Source organism: Genypterus blacodes, unplaced genomic scaffold, assembly GCF_046128005.1.
Source record: "Genypterus blacodes isolate CSIRO-AG114 ecotype Tasmania unplaced genomic scaffold, CSIRO-AGI_Gbla_v1 ptg000057l_1, whole genome shotgun sequence".
Classification (NCBI taxonomy): Eukaryota; Metazoa; Chordata; class Actinopteri; order Ophidiiformes; family Ophidiidae; genus Genypterus; species Genypterus blacodes.
Window position 1 is genome coordinate 2,808,211 of NW_027466869.1, and position 18,150 is coordinate 2,826,360.

The 18,150-nt window shown below is 41.8% G+C and overlaps 3 protein-coding genes across 5 annotated transcripts; 2 read left to right on the forward strand and 1 right to left on the reverse strand.

Moving 5' to 3' along the window:
* Window positions 1-407: 407 nt before the first annotated feature.
* Window positions 408-2,154, forward strand: LOC143002591 (uncharacterized). 2 transcript variants are annotated; one of them, XM_076152760.1, is made up of 4 exons: window positions 408-512; window positions 615-666; window positions 785-938; window positions 1,298-2,154. In XM_076152760.1, the coding sequence occupies exons 2-4, from the start codon at window positions 627-629 to the stop codon at window positions 1,872-1,874; spliced, it is 771 nt and encodes a 256-aa protein (XP_076008875.1). In that variant the 5' UTR covers window positions 408-512; window positions 615-626; the 3' UTR covers window positions 1,875-2,154. The 2 variants fall into 2 exon arrangements, with proteins under 2 accessions (XP_076008875.1, XP_076008877.1); XM_076152762.1 differs by having other exon boundaries at window positions 788-938.
* A 6,549-nt stretch (window positions 2,155-8,703) lies between these two features.
* Window positions 8,704-14,514, forward strand: LOC143002543 (meprin A subunit beta-like). The gene is made up of 16 exons (XM_076152697.1): window positions 8,704-8,884; window positions 8,971-9,034; window positions 9,145-9,166; window positions 9,728-9,766; window positions 9,966-9,997; window positions 10,082-10,178; window positions 10,268-10,385; window positions 10,490-10,668; window positions 10,802-11,017; window positions 11,113-11,268; window positions 11,389-11,607; window positions 12,117-12,557; window positions 12,706-12,870; window positions 13,024-13,129; window positions 13,246-13,308; window positions 13,404-14,514. The coding sequence occupies exons 2-15, from the start codon at window positions 8,987-8,989 to the stop codon at window positions 13,271-13,273; spliced, it is 1,866 nt and encodes a 621-aa protein (XP_076008812.1). The 5' UTR covers window positions 8,704-8,884; window positions 8,971-8,986; the 3' UTR covers window positions 13,274-13,308; window positions 13,404-14,514.
* Window positions 14,515-14,619: 105 nt separating this feature from the next.
* tomm40 (translocase of outer mitochondrial membrane 40 homolog (yeast)) lies at window positions 14,620-18,079 on the reverse strand. 2 transcript variants are annotated; one of them, XM_076152536.1, is made up of 10 exons: window positions 17,970-18,079; window positions 17,203-17,422; window positions 17,037-17,104; window positions 16,853-16,945; window positions 16,272-16,373; window positions 16,081-16,186; window positions 15,789-15,911; window positions 15,514-15,590; window positions 15,235-15,337; window positions 14,620-15,128 (listed from the first exon to the last, which is right to left on the reverse strand). In XM_076152536.1, exons 2-10 carry the CDS (start codon window positions 17,417-17,419, stop codon window positions 14,989-14,991), a joined length of 1,029 nt encoding a protein of 342 aa, XP_076008651.1. In that variant the 5' UTR covers window positions 17,420-17,422; window positions 17,970-18,079; the 3' UTR covers window positions 14,620-14,988. The 2 variants fall into 2 exon arrangements, with proteins under 2 accessions (XP_076008651.1, XP_076008652.1); XM_076152537.1 differs by lacking the exon at window positions 17,970-18,079 and adding an exon at window positions 17,793-17,923.
* Window positions 18,080-18,150: the final 71 nt, after the last annotated feature.

Genomic DNA, 18,150 nt, shown 5'->3' on the forward strand with positions numbered 1-18,150 from the left:
TTATTTTATTCTCCTTCATTAATTTTATTATCCTTTAGTGCTCTTTTATTCATTCTGTCTGACCCCAATACTCCAAAGTCCAGAGTGTGTCAGCATACCAAGGTTATCTGGAATTATCTACAGGCGGAACTACGTGGATGTAGTTCATAACTTACACTTACTAAAATGCAGAGTACTCAGAAGTAGCAGTAGAACATATATGGAGTAGGGTTGATTTAATTGTCATATATTCCTAAAAGCAACGTAACAGTTCACTTATATATTCTCTTTCTCCCTCTCTCTGTTTGTAAATGTGTTTGTGGCCTCAAGTAGCCTCTGCCGTCATGTGATCGCAGTGAGGAGAAGCAATAGAAACAAGAGGAAAGCGGTTGTGACAACATGGCAGGGACTCCTGGACTTTGGGCTTTATATTACACCTGTCATCTGGCTAAGCTATATATGCACACAGGCCAGCGCTCTCCTGACACACTCACAACACACTCTACGCCGAGACACACACAAGCAACAATCAGGTGAGAGTCATGAAATATTTTAAGACACACTGTGGGGAAGTCGAATCCTGTTTGGGCATTTCCACTTCAGCTTGATGTTAACTATACATTGTTGTTTTTCAGTAAGACGCAGATATGAAGGTGTTTCTGGTTCTCGCCATCGCAGTGCTGTCTGGTAAGACCCTTTGTCATCTTCCATATAGCTTAACACAACCAAGAGAAGTTAAAGACAAAAAGAAGCTTGAATGGCTGAAAATCAACTCAGCTCAGGTAACACTTTTGTCTCCATCCAGCAGGCTGTAATGCCAACCTCTTCTATGGTGACGCTCCCAAGCCACAGCTGGAAGTGTTGACTGATGCTTTCTGGGACTACATCGCCAAGGCAACGCAGACCGCTGATGACACCCTCCAGATGATCAGGAAGTCTGAACTTGGGCAGGAAGTCAAGTAAGTTATGATATAGTAAGATATAAGCACACATTTGGTACATGTCAATATACTGAGTGTTAGCAGAGAGACTGACTGTCAAAGGAGACCAATACCAAACTGAGATTCTCAGCTATTAATTCTATGTAATGGTTTCAAACTGGCCAACCAGAATGCCCAATCCTGAGCTCAAACGTTCAAATGCTCAAATGTTATATTGGTGAAAACAAACATGGCAACCATGGCAGGTGGGAGATTTGAGGAGCCCCTTTGGAGCTGTGCTTGCTGGGGAAGCTGCTGTCTTGTTAGCCAGGGGGGTCAGTTTTTCTCAGTATAGGTCTGACCTAACGTTCTTTTATTGTACTTGGTATGTCACCCAGCACCCGTCTGGCTGAGAGCACAGATCTGGCCAGCAAGTATGCAGTCACCCTGCAGGAGCAGCTTCCCCCTGCAGCCCAGGACATCATAATCCAGATGACCACAGAGGCTGAGATACTGAGAGAGCGCCTGACCCAAGAAATGACCTCTGTCAGAGGCAAGCTGGAGCCCTACACTGAGGATATGAAGGCCAAGATCCAGCAGAGTGTGGAGCAGCTCAAACAGGAGCTGGCACCCTATGCAGAGTCCCTGGACTCTGAGGCCCTGAGGACCAGCCTGATGCAGAAGAGCGAGGAGCTGAAAAGGAACCTGGAGCAGAGCGTCAAGGACCTGCAGTCCCAGCTGGGCCCATACACAGACGACCTGAAGACAAAAGTGGACCAGCATCTGCAGGACTTCCAGCTGAGCCTGGCCCCTATGAGTGAGAAGGTCCAGATCGAGCTGGCGCACAGAGCCAAGCTGGTGAGACAGATGGTAGCCCCCTATGCCGAGGACCTGAGGGAAAAACTGGACCCCTACGCTCAGGACCTGCAGGCCCAGCTCAGCGCCCTCTACCAGTCCTTTGTCAACAGCAACTAAGTCAAGCTTCAGCTGCTCCATCATTCACAGAGACACAGGCCTTTGTTGGTCCACCTCTGTCTGTTCTCCAGTCCAACATGCACAGCAGTAACTGTTCTTTGTGAATTGTACTGTTATTAACCCGGGTACACACCCACAGTATTTATTGCCACACTTGCTCAGCAAACCTCTGCACTTACTAATTGTGTAAATACTTTGTTTTTATCTTGTGAACTGCGGTTGAAAACAACATTTTGGTCAAATGTTTAAGTTATACAAAATAAATGAAAATAATAATAAATGTCTTTTCTCTAGTTTTTACAATTTCAAACCTTGTAGACAAGAGATAAGCTGACATTATCTCAGGGTCTCGACCCTAATGAAGCCGGAATTCCACTGAAATGACACAAATGTCCTGAAGTCATGAATCCAGCATAAAGACATGGAATGACTTTCATGTCCACCAGTCACAGTGTGAGTCAGAGGACACGTGCTGCCGTTTTCCCAGAAGGCGCTTCACTTCTCAAGTCCCTACATGTCCCGTCAATGCTCCTGTCTCTGCTTTCTCAAAAAGCAGACTGTTGTTTTCCTCTCCTGCTTGTCAATGCTTGTCATAAAGTTCAGCTTTTGTAGAGGCGCCAACAGTTAAACTGACAGAGTGCCTCAAGAATTGTTGACCACTGTAATGCGAGAAACACCGACACACATCACTCGTTCTATCCTCGTAAAGTGCAGAGAATTCACACAGCACAAAAATGTACTGTTAAAAAACGCCAAATGCACTCTTGGCTTTTTTTTTTGGGGAAAATTTGATTTAACACCATAAATATTTTCACCAACTTCCTTAATAATACTGCAAAGTGATGCCGCCTGGAATATACAACATATACACATGTCAGACCTCCACTGCCCCTGTTTACAACGCCAGCATCCAACGTGGAGGGTCAGAGTCCAATGACGACAACACACACACACACACCCACACCCGCACACGCACACACATACACACACACACACACACACACACACACACACACACACACACACACACACACACACACACACACACACACACACACACACACACACACACACATACACACACGCACACACACACACACACACACACACACACACTTCTGCACTGCATTTCTAAGCATTTCTAAACACTCTTAAACCTTGAAAGCTAACAGGACAATGTCTCCTATTGATTGGTTTGGTATCATAGAAATGCATTGTTTTAATAAATGCTTGATTATAGCATTTGGTGCCTGATATGCAGTTTGGATGCGTTAGAATGGATTTTGGTAGGGAGTTCCTGTTGTTCTGGCTGATTTAGGAGGCTGCCACAAAGGGAATCATTTTTGAATATCTGCAGTAGTTTCATTGAGGGGTTTGTAAGGATATGTGTGAAGGTTCTTGAGAACTTAACAAATGCTAAATCTGTTCACACATCCTCCAGCCTATTTTATGTCTGTTTAACACTTATGTGGCACCCAGGAGGAGCATTCACACGACATTATCAGGCAAAAAAGTCTAAAAGCCTCATCACACCTTGATCCAAAGTCAGCGTGATGCCCATACAGAGAGCCCAAACAAAATACTTGAACACAAGGGCTTCTTTGAACAAGACGTCTCTTGCCTTTTTCACTGCAGCCGCAGTCTTGTTTAGGTGCAGATAAGAGGTTGTTGCCAGATGATTGCTTCCTGGTTTGATATGCAGATCAGTCTGTGGAGAGAGAGAAGATTGTTGTCTCATGTTAATGCACGACTGAAAGTCCTCTTTTGTTTGATCCACCCTGTTCTGCCCTGTGGACGTGGCTGGAGCAATAAGAGCTTAAACACAGGGTGAGCTCAGTAGAGGTGATACCTCCACCAAAGCCAAACGACCCCAGTCACAATTTGTCTTCTTCTAATAAATCACTTTCCTGTCTTGCCCTCAGTCAGACCAAACTGCACATTTTATTACATGACAAACATGCCTAAGAAATATAGTGTTGCAAATCCCAGGATCCAACCACAATGTTATAGGTTCACTCACAGAGATGGTGTACAAGCATAGGCTTCACAAAGGTAATATCTATGGCATCTATACGACTGTTGTTGTTGTATTGTATTGTTGTGAAGTCTTCCTATGACTATTTTACTTCATTTTTAAGTAAAGTACACAGTAGAGGCCAGTATGACAATACATTGTTTAGGCACCAGTAGCAAGATGATATTAGTGATTAAAGAAGAGCTACACTGCCATCCAGTGGTCAAACTGTATCACAGCAGCATGAGGGACTGTGTAAATGTAAGTATTTTATGGCGGTGTTGCATCACATAATACACACTTGGCATTATCTGATTGTTGTACTCTTACCTTGTATTAGTGTTTATAATTTGTTCTTTATACTGGGTGTGAACTGTGTTACCATTTTGACTCTCCTTTATCCTTAATTCTTCTTAGGTGAAATAAAAAAGTAGTGCTCAACGGTCATTGTAACAAGTGGAGGATTACATGAAAAAAAGAAATCAAACTGCTACTGAACTGTTCACAGTTTGATCTGTCGCTTATAAAAGCCACTCGACTTAACTCACACACCACATCACGTACACACACATGCAGCAGCCAACCCTCTCATCTCTATAAATCCAGTGTAAGTAGGTCAGGTCTATCTATTAATATGTAACTTAAAATCAGACTTGTGTTAGAATCCCACTGTTGCACCTATGAAAACCTGCTCCACTCTCCTTTTGTACACTGATAAGAAAAAGATAATACAATGGAAGGCCGATTTTGTAGCCCTAAAATGTGTATAGATTAATTTATAAATTCTGTTTAGATTGTAAAAAATGAATGAGTTGATCATCTTCCCAGATTTTATACTGGATAATGAAGCATGTACGGATTTCCCAGAATCAGAGGTAATCTACTTGATCAGCTATGATACAAATAATCAGAGAAAGGCACACAATCACACACTTACTGCTACTGTGTTTAGGATGTAATGAGAACCATGTGCGTACAGATTGTCTCCTTTTTTAATGGACAATGCAGCTGATTACACAACTGAAAATTTTGATTTTCAGGGCCATTAAATGTACGTGGAGCACAAAGGAAGGGAAAGCGCAGTGCAGGGTGAGACACATTCAGCCTCATTGGCATTCAAAGCAAGTCTGACATTGATGAGAGATGCCTGTCACCATGGCGCCTGTGCACAAGAGAATGAAAATGTCAAGTGCTGATGGTATTATATTGATGGATGGAGGACATAAGAGTGGAGAGCACATGCACGGAATTGTGTATATGTTACAGGATCCTATTCACTTGAATCAGGCTAAGGTTTATAAATGAATTTAGAACAGTAGCAGTAGAGTGATCTGGACAACCAGAGGTACACATGATGAAATTTACAATATCTGGGCAGTTAAAAAGTTGAATTTGTCATTTGATTTTTAATAAATGTGACTGTACTGTCAATCAGAGAGGTTGGATGTTGTGAAAACTATTTTCGGTCTCTGCCGATCAATATAGTCTGTTGGAAGTCCAATGTCCACTAGAGCATCTTCCAGGTCATCCATGTTTTCACTCAGGACAACCATGAGGTTTTAACTGTATCTGCACAGATGTGCATGTATCTGTCCATGTGTCTGTCCATGTGTATGTCTCTGTTCATGCGTCTGTCCATGCGTCTATCCATGTGTCTGTCCATGTGTATGTCCATGTGTCTGTCCATGTGCCGGTCCATGTGTATGTCTCTGTCCATGCGTCTGTCCACGTGTCTATCCATGTGTCTGTCCATGTGTATGTCCATGTGTCTGTCCATGTGTCTGTCTCTGTCCATGCGTCTGTCCATGTGTCTATCCATGTGCATGTCTCCGTCCATGTGTTTCCGTTTCCCTGATGCCTTTATGTTTCATCGTTGAAATGACAGATCACAAAGATTCGCCCTTTGCAAAATTGTCATGCTCTTTTTTAAAGACTGCTCGGCCCTTTGTCAGATACCCTGGTGTGCCCGTCGACAGTTGAAATTCTATGGCTGCATAACCTTTTGTGGAGAAATTGCTGAAGTGTAATGGCCACTTAAAAAGAAGAAGAACCTGATCCCAGCTGTGACAGGTCGATACACACCACAGGTTTGTTGGGTTTATTGTGGTGTGATAAGTGTTTCTGCTGGAGCAAAGGAACAGATGTACAAGGGGCAAGTCTGGGTGCCCCCCGCCCACAAGAAACCTTGCACATACACACTCACACACGTACACACACGCACGTGCACACACGCACACGCACACACACACGCACGTGCACGCACACACACACGCACACGCACACGCACTCGCACTCGCACACGCACACCACCTTCAGACATTTGAACAGTTGTAGTTGTGTTGTACAAACTGTAGAGATGCAGCTTTGATTGTACAATGTAAGATTCAGTAGTTACTGAACTTAGAGATGCCAACCTTTCCTCTCCTATTTCACAGATCTACAGGCTATGCCAGACCAGTGACTGAATACCAGAACACAGATCAGTTCCTTTTTATTTTATTTTATCATTTTATTTTGCATTTCAGGCAGTCCAGGACGGGGTTGTGTGAATGCGGGGTTGGGTGGGGTTTCGGGGTGGGATGTCCTCTCTCTGGTTCTTTTCTTTCCTTTTTTTTCTCTCTCTCTGTTTCTCCCCTATCTGTCTCTCTCTCTCTCTCTATCACAACCTATGATGCGATTTGTACTAGCCTACATTGCTGTTTGACATAATCCTGTAAGTTCTGTATGTACCCTATGACATCATTGCAATTCCAGTCCACTTGTACTCTACCTCAGGGTCTATGTATAGTTCAACAACAATAGTAGGGATAACACAATCTTCCTCCCTTCTCTCTTTCTCTCTTTATCTCTCTCTCCTCTTTCCCCTCTTTCTATATAGAAAAATGATCTCCAAGATTCAGTAGTTACAGACCAAACAATCACTTTTTTGCTTGAATGCCAAAAAAGTTTTTTTTGCATAAGAAGTGGGTGCAAATGTGCACAAAATGTATTATGATTTATTGATGGATTTTGGCACATAGCATGATAGATTTTGGCAACAAAGCAGCAAATTAAGTAAAAAACAACAATGTAACTTTTAGGCAGCTATAGCTGAGATATACTAGATGTAGAATTGTGACTTATGTTCTCTAATATTATAAGGGTTAAACATCAAAGTGTTATTACAACGAAGGTCCTGACGCTCAGAGTTGTCAGACACACATTATGATGTGTATCCTTTCTAAATAATATAATATATTATTATTACATTATATAAGACACAGCATTTGCCTTGAAAGAGCGGGGACAGGACGATAAGTTCATGTGTGTTCATTCAGATGTGAAGGAAAGCATGGAGGACACAATGTGCTGAAGTGTTTGTTTACTTATTAACATAGTGTCTTTGCATGTTTGCTCTTTGTTGAACTGAGATGCTGAAGGCATTTTCCCACAGGCTTTCAAACAAATACTACTGCAAACCTGCACTGACTACAATCCCTGAATCTACATTGTAGTCCTCAAGGAAAAAGACAGGCTGGTTCAGTGTTCCTATGGTAATACAAGCTATAATTACTTGACATTTCCTCGATCATAATCTCATTCACAATCTGAAGAAGGCCAAAGGACGTGAAAAGACCAGAAGTTTCAAAAAAAGGCCAAGTGCTCTGACAGGATGAACAGCATCTACAACAGCCACATTCTCTTCAGTCAGGTGATGTTTATTTTTTATGCACTGCGGGCTACATGAACTTTTGCAGCCTTATCGACAAACATTCTCACAGGTGAGACAACATTTTGCACAGTGGCTGTGAGTGACAGCGTGGAGCGATGCTTTGCTCTTTAGCACCACAGGCAACATAGTGTTCCGTTCAAATCCTGCCCAAAAATATCATCTTACCTAGAATATTGGCACTGACACTGATTCTTCACAAGTTTATATTTCAAAGGAATATTTTCCTCAGTTTGAAGTGAATCACTCTCCCCATCTTACTCTTATAGTTTTTAAGCCATTCTGTTCCTTGAAAGCACCATTACTAATGATCAGCCACCACAGTAATCTCTACTATTACCACCATTATAATAACTACCAGTTGATGTGCAGGAGCCATTTGCTCAGGATGAGTGACAGCTTCGCCAATACTTCATACTCAATGCATTTGAATAATCCCATCAATAAATCTTGCGCCCAGAGGATTTACTACTTAAGCACTTGGCGAAGTTAGTGATTAGTCGCATATTAACCATGATTTTCACACATACAGTAATGGATAAAAGTGTGTGTTAGTGTGTACTGCTTAGTAAGTACAGGTCATCCAAAAAGCTGTGTTATTGCAATGATCTCCTTAAAATGACTAGTCTTACATGTTTCTCACAAGTGGGCTATTGCAAATATTATCTTGTCAAACAAATTACTTCCCAGCTGATTTCTCAAGTCAGAGTGTTTAAAGGTCCTGAATTCTTGATAAATGATTTCAGACAATGGGAAAGCTCCTAACATCCAAACGGCTCCCACAGGATTCTCTGAAAGTTGCAAACAGCACTATGAAACATTGCTTATTGTGTATTTTGTTATGCCAGGAGTTGGTCTAAGCTTAAAGATGGGCAGCGTGTTGTTGTGTTTAATGCAGTATTTAAATGAATGAATCCACACGACAGAGCACTTATAGCACTATCAAATCCATTCTTTTGTGACATCACCGTATTTGCAAATAGCTCTAAAATTGTCTCAAGGCAGTAAAGTGTAATGTTTGTTCAGTCAATGGCTTGGCAGGCCCACAGGAGGGGGTGTGATTGAAATGTTTAATTTTAGAGTTTTCCTTTTCTTTGTTTGTGGAGCAACCTGTTTCCTTTTTCCTGACATATGCTGGATTAACTCTTCTTAAAGACGCGAGATTAGTTTGCAGTAGTTTCAGACGCATAGTTCGTAATTTGGACTTTTTTTTTATGCTGATGATTCTGGGCTGTTAAGCGACGCAAAGATCGAAGACTGTATTCAAGAGTAGAAGATATTTAAACAGTAGGAATTGTAGATGTCAGAATGTGAACAATGTATTTTTAGTACCTTGTTGTATTTCTATTTATTCCATGTCTTTTTTTTTGTAGATATTGAATCTCCATCATGTATATGGGTGTTGTTGTGTTGGTGAGCATACTGCACTTCACCAAGGTAAGTGTTTTTGTAAAGTTGTTTTTATGTGACACATGTTTCAGTTCTCATCTTTAAAATGACTCAAATTCAGTTTGTTCTCATGAGCTCTTTCATATATTCCTTTCCAGTCTTTCACGCCAATACTACGAGGTGAGACTTTTTTAGCTTTTTTCCAACTAGAAGACAAACATTGTCATTATAAATGATGTTAGCCGATGATGATGTGTCCAGTTATAGCAGAAGCATAGATGGAACCGGCGGTTTGTCACATAGTGGTATGGAGGACAAGAACCTTTTCTACGAAAGGTCAAATGACTCACTAAATGACTTGGAGTGTCAGAGCAGCACCAGTGTGAAGCTTTGTATAATACTGTGCTAAACGCTAATGCTAAATTGTGTTTTCACTGAGCACACACACAAACAGTGACAGCGAGAGAAAGAGAGAGAGCGAGAGAGACGAGGGAGAGTTCATCCATTGCAACTACTGCTTCTAAATATACAACAGAAACGATAAAAGATCAATTTGTAATTTCTAATCACTTTTCCACTAAACATACAAACACAAGCTGCTATCGTTGTTTGCGAGAACAATTTGTTGTGTTTGTGTTCAACAATGCTGACGTTTCTTTTGCGTTACACACAGTGTTTACAGTAGATTCCTGTTTCTGTAAAGGCATCATGTAATGTCACAATCTGCTTTTATTTCTTAAGAGATTGAAGAAGAGAACGACATACATGATATAAACAAAGGTAAGTTTAAACAGAGATTTTACTTTTTTATTATCATTATCTAAATGAGCTGTTATTCACTGCCTCCTCTATAATAGCAGTGTATAGATCTATACATTCAACAGGCTGCTTCTGAATGGAAGCTAAATATCCTGCAATATCCTTATTTTATGTTTAGCTTACAATGACAATAGTAAATATATTTCTCTTCACCTTCCAGACCTGCATTTATTTGAGGGTGACATTATGCAAGTAAGCAATGTGTATTACCTGGTGTAATATTATTACAGCTATCAGATTGTCTTTGTATCCATTAACACCTTTCCTTCACACAAGGACATTCATACACGGAGAAGGTTTGCCAGGAGTGCCACGTTGGGCCGAAAGCACTTATGGGACATCCCTGTTCCTTATAAATTAGAGGAGAACCTGGGTAAGTGTTGGTCAATTCCCGGCATCATTAATGAGGCTTCAATCAAACAGGCAGGAAAACTAATGATGGCTGTGTGCCTGCATGTGCAGGTTTAAGAGCTAAAGGAGTCATGATGCAGGCCTTTGAACAATTCCGTCTGAAATCATGCATTGATTTCAAACCCAGAAAGTCTGAGGAATATTACATTTCAGCCAGAAAGAACAGAGGGTAATTCTCATCTATTTACTTCTTCAAACAGAAATGAGCCTTATTCCCCTCGTGGCCACACATTGTGATTTATTTTGTCTCTCCCTGCTCTCTCCTCTTTACAGGTGTTACTCTTTCGTTTCAAAGATGGTGAAAGGTGGTCAAGTTCTTTCCATCGGTAGAGGATGTGATCATCTTGGCACAATAGAGCACGAGCTACTTCATCTTTTGGGCTTCCATCATGAACAATCAAGATATGACAGAGATAAATATATAGCCATCATCTGGGACAGCATTTCACAAAGTAACGTCCTTTTCTTTTCTCACCTCATCACTTTCCGTTACCATTGTAAAAGTGTTTCTACCCTAGATTCAATGTATCAGTATATCAACGCAACAAATTAAATGTCATATGTGTGTGTTTATCTGATCCACAGAACACAAGGGAAATTTTGAGAAAATACCCCCAGATTCAATATCATCTAATTCTCCGTATGACTATACATCAATAATGCACTACAGCAAATTTGCCTTCTCTAAACATTCATCTTTAACCATTTACACCAAACAGCAACAATACCAGAACAAAATCGGCCAACGCATGGGCATGAGCCCCATTAATGTCCACAGGCTGAATTACCTTTATAATTGTGGTATGTTGTAAATGACATTAATTAATTCCATATCCTAAACTTTGTCAACAAACACTTGGTTTAATTGTACTTCTTTTTTAATTGTGTGACCACAGGTGCATCGATATCTTTTCTGGAGCATTGTGATTTCGCTCAAGACTCCATGTGTGGAATGAGCTACTGTGCCAAAGGTTTCCTCGGTGGTTGGAAGAGAGTGACTGCTGTTGCTGGAGGGCCTTCGACTGACCACACCAGCCTGGGAAAAGCGGGAGGTAGAGCCTGATCATGTGTTTCCATATTTAAACCACTTTGGTCACTTTCACCTCTGTTCTCTGCAAACAATGAGCTCTTGTTGTTATTGAGCAACATGGTCAAAGTGAAATGTTCCCTAGGTTACTTCATGCACGCCAGTACAGCGTCGGGTGAGAAAGGACACTCAGCCTGGCTGGAGACTAAGAGGATGACCCCCAGTAGAAAGTGCCACGTCCAGTGTATGCAGTTCTACTACTACCACAGCGGGAGCAAGACAGACCGGCTCAACATCTGGATTCGAGAGTATCAGGATGAGAAGGACACTAAAGGAAAGCTCCGCCTCATGGGACAGATCACAGGTGAGGAAAACAAAGATAAACAAATACGACAAAGTGGAGAAAACATTTCTTTTCATTTTCATTTCCCAAGCAGCAAGTAGCAAATTACATCTGAATCCAGATCAGCATCACTGTATTGAGCCACTATAATGCCACCTTCAGGCCAAATGACATCACATTTGTCAGAAAACTCTCTCTGAGTTGATGCATCTTTAAAATTGAATTTTGAACAGTTGTGGCAGATTTAGCACAAGGTCATTCCTAGAGGAATGTATTCAGAAGGTATGGCAAAACGGTATTTAAAAAGAAAGAGTTATATTCATTTATTATATGATCTACCAAATGTCAAGCTAGAATTGAATTTGAAGGATGGAAAATATGTTTCAGCAAGTGAGAATTGCCATAGCCAATGCAAACAGATAAAATGTGAATGTCTCGCTGTCACGCTTCAATAGAGTTATCAGAGTTGGAACAAGCTGTACCAAAAGCTAATCAACTCTTACAAATCTTAAATATCAATCTCCTTTTAGGTTCCCCAACATCTCACTGGCAGTTCCACCAGGTGTCCCTCAATGCTGCCAAGCCCTTCCAGGTTGTGTTTGAGGTACGGAAAGGAAGTGATAAATCTTCAGGAGGCTTTTCCATTGATGACATCAACCTGTCCCAGACGGAATGTCCACATCACGTCTGGCAAATTAAGGACTTTGAGAAGCTTTTGACTACTACAGACTTCGAAACCTATATGTTCGGCCCCGTGATGTATTCTCACAAGGGTTATGCTTTTCAGTTGGTGATTGCTCTTCGAGAAACTTTCTTTGGAGTTTATGTGCATTTAATATCAGGTGATCATGATTCAACCCTGGAATGGCCTTGCCCATGGAGGCTTGTGACCATCAGCATTCTTGACCAGAATCCTCATGGTCAGAAACAGATGTCCAAGCAAACCACTATACTGACAGATCCAACACGCGGTAAGCCCTTTTTATATATAGACATATTCAGTGTCCCGTTTTTGAGAAAGTAGTCACCGAGACATACAATCCTTATGTAATAATACTTAAGTTGAGCAGAAGTAGTAACACCACAGTCAATGGAATCTTGTTTTCTGTTTTGCTGAAGATGACTTTGACAACCCTCGTGTCGTGGGAAGACGCAAGACTATAAATGGAAAATCTGTACATGTTAATTCTTCCATTGGAATGAAATCTTTACTCACCCTCGCACAAATTAAGGATCGAGATTTTCTGAAGGGGGGAACTGCCATCTTCCTTGTTTCAATAAAAGGTGAGCTGTTATGTCTCCTAATCAGATTTGTTACCAGCACAAACATTGCAGTACATTGGTGAATATTATCTACAAGTACTAATATTAGTTTTTTATTGTATTCCTGTGTCTTTTGTAAACTCTTGTCTTTAAATGCATACATATTATCTCTAGACATCTCCAGTTTACAGACTGAAAGCACTCTACCTTGCCCAAAAAGTCCTTCAGCAATCTCAGACACACACTCAACCGGCTATGACCAGGGTCCGTGTCAAAAGGGGTAAGTATTTAAACTGGTAAGAAATAATTCTTCCATTTCCATAATGATGGTGATTTCATCATGAAAATACTTTAAATACACTTAAATCCCTATTCACTAAGTCTATGATTATTTAGGTTGAAGACAAAAGCTGCATCCAGTTAAATCAACTCTTAATAACCCTGACTAAACCTGTAATGGTAAGTTTATATTATCTTATCCTTAACCTCCCTCTTGTTGTGAAACTGATCTGAATGTAATTTGTCCATACAATGTCTGTGTTACTTTGTCGTAGGGAATCCAGATCACATTTTGGACATTTACTTCCTTTCATCGTGCCTCAGGATTTCAGTTCTGACCATGCTGCTAGTGAATCAACCAAATTTCAAACTATAATTGGATCTTGCTTCTTTGTGTGTTTGTGTAAAGTATGTCTTCAGTATGTAAAATTATCATAAAAGTACACTCTGTTATTTCGTCACATAATCACAAGTCTGTAAAGATCCAATTATTGCTATTAATAAATGCAACCTGCCCCAGCATTAGTTGAGTAACATCCTCATTGCTTCTGTTGCTTGAATACTATTAATCCAGTCCTTAAGTGTGTGTAACTTGGGTAGACGGATCACAACGAAAATAGAAGATTAAAGAGAATTATATTATAATAAAAAACAATTATTTCATATTTTGTGTTTGACTTTACTTCTACACATATCTCTGCCCATGGTCCATCAGATGACCAAATATGGTCAGCCCCTCAAGAGTGTGGGTTAGTGTGCTTGGCGTTAGAACAGCTATGCATGATGTTTGTATCCTGCTTCTCTGAGAAATCTCATTAAATTTGAGTGAATCATCACATTTCAACCTGGACAAATGTTATTCCTTCTCTCCCAAAGAAAACCCACACTCCTCCTCTCTCACTCTTACAGGGGTCCCTCTTGTCTCTTACCGCCTATTATTAAGAATTACTTTACTATACCTCTATACAAGGGCGGCACAGTGCCTTGTGCCTCACAGCAAGAAGGTTGTGAGTACAAGACCAGGGCCTTTCTGTGTGGAGTTTGCATGTTCGCCCCGTGTCCCTGGTTCTCTCCGGGTACTCAGGCTTCCTACCACAGTCCAAAGACATGCAGGTTAATTTGGTGACTCTTAACTGTCCGTTGGTGTGAATGTGAGAGTGAGGGATTGTTTGTGTCTATGTGTGCCCTGTGATGGACTGGCGACCTGTCCAGGGTTTATCCTGCCCTCGCCCGTTCACAGCAGGGATTGGCTCCAGTAGCAAGAGGAAACCTGGAGCATAAAGTTTGCTGCAGGCTTTACATAGGTTGAGGCCAAGATTCCAACCCATAACTCCAGTTTAGACAGTTGTGCTCCAGCTGAGCCACAAATGTTATTTGTGCACATATGTTACAACTAAACAGGGATGTTGATCATTGTAGTAAAGCCTTTGTTCTGTCCACTGGCTGTAAAATTAAATATTAATAATGATAACAGTGGTGACAACATCAATCTTCCAGTGTTACAAAAAGAAGTCACATTTATTTCAATCCATCATATGTAATCAACATATATTATGTCTAATCATTTACTTTGATTTTAACATGTGTACTCATGCATCATCTGATGCCCGGTCATATCTCTAGCGTCCTGTATATCCAATGCACCATGAAGGAAAGACATTAGTGTTACAGTATATAGGCATGGCTTGGCCAGTCCTGGCTCCTTGGTATTTATCTCTCTCTGTTCCAGAAATCACAGTTGTAAGAGAGTCTCTGAATCCCATGTCTAAAAGTTAGTCCAGGTCCCTGTGTGTCTCCATGCTTTGGACCCTTTGGGTCCATGCAGAGGCCTGCGAGTGGGCTCGGTAAGCAAGTGGCTGTCTAGCCAATGGTGACGCCAAAGCCACACTGAAACTTGTGCTTGCGGTGATTGAGGAAGGCCCCCAAGGCCAGCGTGAGAGGAAGGGGCAACAGCTTCTTCTCCAGGGTCGCCCCAACCATCCAGTTACTGTCAACTGTTCCTGTAACCCAGGAGGAAAAAGGGGGGCATCGTTTAAAAAAAATGTTATTTCTGCTCAAATCAAATCAATTCCCTGGTGTTGTCATTGTGAGGTCACATTCATTTACCTTTAAAGAGTAAGTTAGCTTTGGGAAGATCCAACTGGTAACCAAAAGATGTTGTGGTGTCTTGCATCCTTGTGCTGGCTTCAAACTCAACTCCTACCTGCAACTACAATACCAGACAGACAACGATGTCATCAAAGGACTTGAGTTTAACAACTAAAATATTGGTTGAGCCATTTCAAAGACATCTAGTCCATTAAACAAAACACTATAAACATCCATGCTAACCATATCATTTCAAAGAATGATGAGAAGAATGTGCACTTATGTTTAGTTACGTACCTGATCGTTGGCTTTATGATAGTAGGTAGCGTGAGCTCCTGCCCCTCCCACAGTCAGAGTAGCTACATAGTTGTCACCTGATGGGAAGTGACAACAAACATGTATGAACTGATAAACGCTGAAACCAAGTATCACTATACTGAACTCAATCCTGGACATGCTGACAGAAATGGAAAGTGACTGAAATCAACTTTCATGTTAATAACTAAATTCAATGGAAAATGAAACGTGATGCACTTAAGAGTGCAGTTCAACACAGACCCAGTGTAGTTTACCTGTGTACCTGCCCAGGAAGGAGGAGACCATTCCTTCCTCCCCTGGTCTCTGGTGGTACACAAGTTCACCACCCAGAGCCAGAGCAGGCGTGATGGACTGGAGATAGTGGGTCACCAGAATGCCTGAAAGAAAAGAGTAGAACTGAATCAATGATCATCTTCAGCCTTGCAGTGTGAAATCTTTTGATATTTCAGCTCATAGAAATGCACTTTGGTTCTCAGATTGGTTCTTGTTTAATGAACAATCACCAACACATGCTTCCACTGTCACGTTTAAACATAATACTCGTACCAGATCCAACGACGACGTCTGGGTTTCCGAGTGTCACAGCGGAAGTGAAGTCTTGCCCGCGGTACTCCAAGTCACACTGCCAGTTCACAAACTTATGCTGTTGAGTCTGCAATATCAAAATAACAAGGATGAAAATGTTGTGACGGAACAGAGGAGTGAACATCGGACTCTAAACCTCAACATCTGCGTACCTGGATGGCTATTTTGGAGCGCACAGCACTTGTGAGCTGGTGGATGACCTGCGCATTCAGACTGCCCGTGTTGTCCATGTCTCCCACCATGACCGGGAAGGACTAAAGAAATCAAAACACACATTTGTTTAAGAAAAAAGACCTGCAAACTCACGAGCAGTGGGAAAAGGCCGCGAGAAAGGAAGACAAACTGTAGGAGGCTATAATACAACGGAAGGCTTTAATATGAAAATGCTGTGTTCTGGTGCAATCACAGAGGAAATACAAGGAAAACACATTTTGAACTATTTAACTAACACCTACATATTCTTTAAACCCATGGAAATACATGGGGTTATAGACAACAGACTACAAAATCACAGGAACAAACATGCTGCAAACAAGATGGGTGGCTGTGCTCGATGATAAGATGTTAATCTTCGATAAGATTCAATTTACTTCACCCTAACACATATAACAGGACTCCGTCATGATGATGAGACAACAGATAACATTTTGACCTCAAACAAGACAAGACATAGATACACATCAAGGTTCTACCAAATGTTAGACTAATTGAGAGAATAGAAAACAGTGGTTACCTCTGCTGGTCCCGTCTGTTTACTCCCAACATAAGTGGAACCAAAGCGATAGCCAGAGTCCCCCAGTGTGCTCAGTGTGACAGTGTGGCTGACCTGTAAACACACAGGAACGTTTGGTCACACTACCAAAGCACTTTATCGTCAGCTGTGTGAAGTAAAGGTAAGAGGAGTGTGCATTAATAACCTGGAAGTGGTTACTCAGACCCTTGTTGACCACTAACCGCACTCCTTCCATTTGTAGAGGGAACATCTCTGCAACAGAAACAACAGACAGAGCGATGTAATGCAACACATCTAACTCAAGTCACGATGCATGTCTCTCACAAGCGGAGCACAAGTGACTTATGGACCTTTACACTTGCGGTGGCACTCTTCGTACGCGCCAGGGTTGGGGAGGGCAGAGTCGGCATCTGCAGGTGTATCTGTTGGAGGGATGGTAGACACCGGGGGCATGGTGAAGCCTGGAGGGACGGACACCAAGCCTGGGACCCCTGGACTGCCTCCAGCTGCTGGGGCTGGGGCTGCTGGGGCCGGACTGGGGGAGGAGGCAGCCAACACACTGCCCATACTCTGATACAACACACAGACACAAGGGGACTCTTGAAAATGAATTGAATGAATGAATGAAGAAATGCCTTAAGAGGAAACGTAAAAATTAAAGGTCAACGCGTTTGAGGATACTGTTGCATTCTTCTTAGCAACAAAAAGAAATGTATTCCGTGTGTATATTGCTGTTTGTTGCCTTTCCTTCCCTCCCACCTTTAGCTTCGTCTTTCCCCCTGCCCGGGTTAACGATGGCTAAGGCCCAACTTTGTCAAACTGTCAACACACAGCTCACACCACACACACACACAGTAAGCTGATGCCGTGTAGCTGCAGTGATATCAGAGGTCACACTGGCCGACACAACCGGCAACGCGAACCGCTAGCAGTAATTAACCTGTGATTAGCACGGCTGGTTAGCCAGCTAGCTAGCTAGCCATGTGGAGACGAGCACGAGTTATGTCCGTCAGCAGGTCATAAGCACAGTTATTACGCAATGCAGATGCGGAAACGGTGCATTTATCGGTTTCGCCTTATTTACGTGAAGTAGTGTAGGTTTAGGTTAATTACTCACGTCGCTGGTTTGGCTGAAGGGATACTTCAACACCGGCAAAGTTCACGACAACGTCCGTGACCGTAGTTGACGTCTACCCGCCCATTTCCAATGACGGATCCTCTGATTGGCTAGTGTGTAATTTCACTCCCTCGCCATTGGTTAACGATATCTGATCACGTGTCTCCGGCTTCATTCGCCT

Excerpts from the sequence above, each read along its gene's own strand:
- tomm40 (XM_076152536.1), bottom strand. The coding sequence starts at position 17,419 with ATGGGCAGTGTGTTGGCTGCCTCCTCCCCCAGTCCGGCCCCAGCAGCC. Across the intron at positions 15,338-15,513 it reads ATCATAAAGCCAACGATCAG|TTGCAGGTAGGAGTTGAGTT; the intron begins GTACGTAACTAA and ends CTGGTATTGTAG. Across the intron at positions 15,129-15,234 it reads AGCTAACTTACTCTTTAAAG|GAACAGTTGACAGTAACTGG; the intron begins GTAAATGAATGT and ends CCTGGGTTACAG.
- LOC143002543 (XM_076152697.1), top strand. The coding sequence starts at position 8,987 with ATGTATATGGGTGTTGTTGTGTTGGTGAGCATACTGCACTTCACCAAG. Across the intron at positions 10,179-10,267 it reads TAAATTAGAGGAGAACCTGG|GTTTAAGAGCTAAAGGAGTC; the intron begins GTAAGTGTTGGT and ends CTGCATGTGCAG. Across the intron at positions 12,558-12,705 it reads ACTGACAGATCCAACACGCG|ATGACTTTGACAACCCTCGT; the intron begins GTAAGCCCTTTT and ends GTTTTGCTGAAG.
- LOC143002591 (XM_076152760.1), top strand. The coding sequence starts at position 627 with ATGAAGGTGTTTCTGGTTCTCGCCATCGCAGTGCTGTCTG. Across the intron at positions 667-784 it reads CGCCATCGCAGTGCTGTCTG|CAGGCTGTAATGCCAACCTC; the intron begins GTAAGACCCTTT and ends GTCTCCATCCAG. Across the intron at positions 939-1,297 it reads GAACTTGGGCAGGAAGTCAA|CACCCGTCTGGCTGAGAGCA; the intron begins GTAAGTTATGAT and ends TATGTCACCCAG.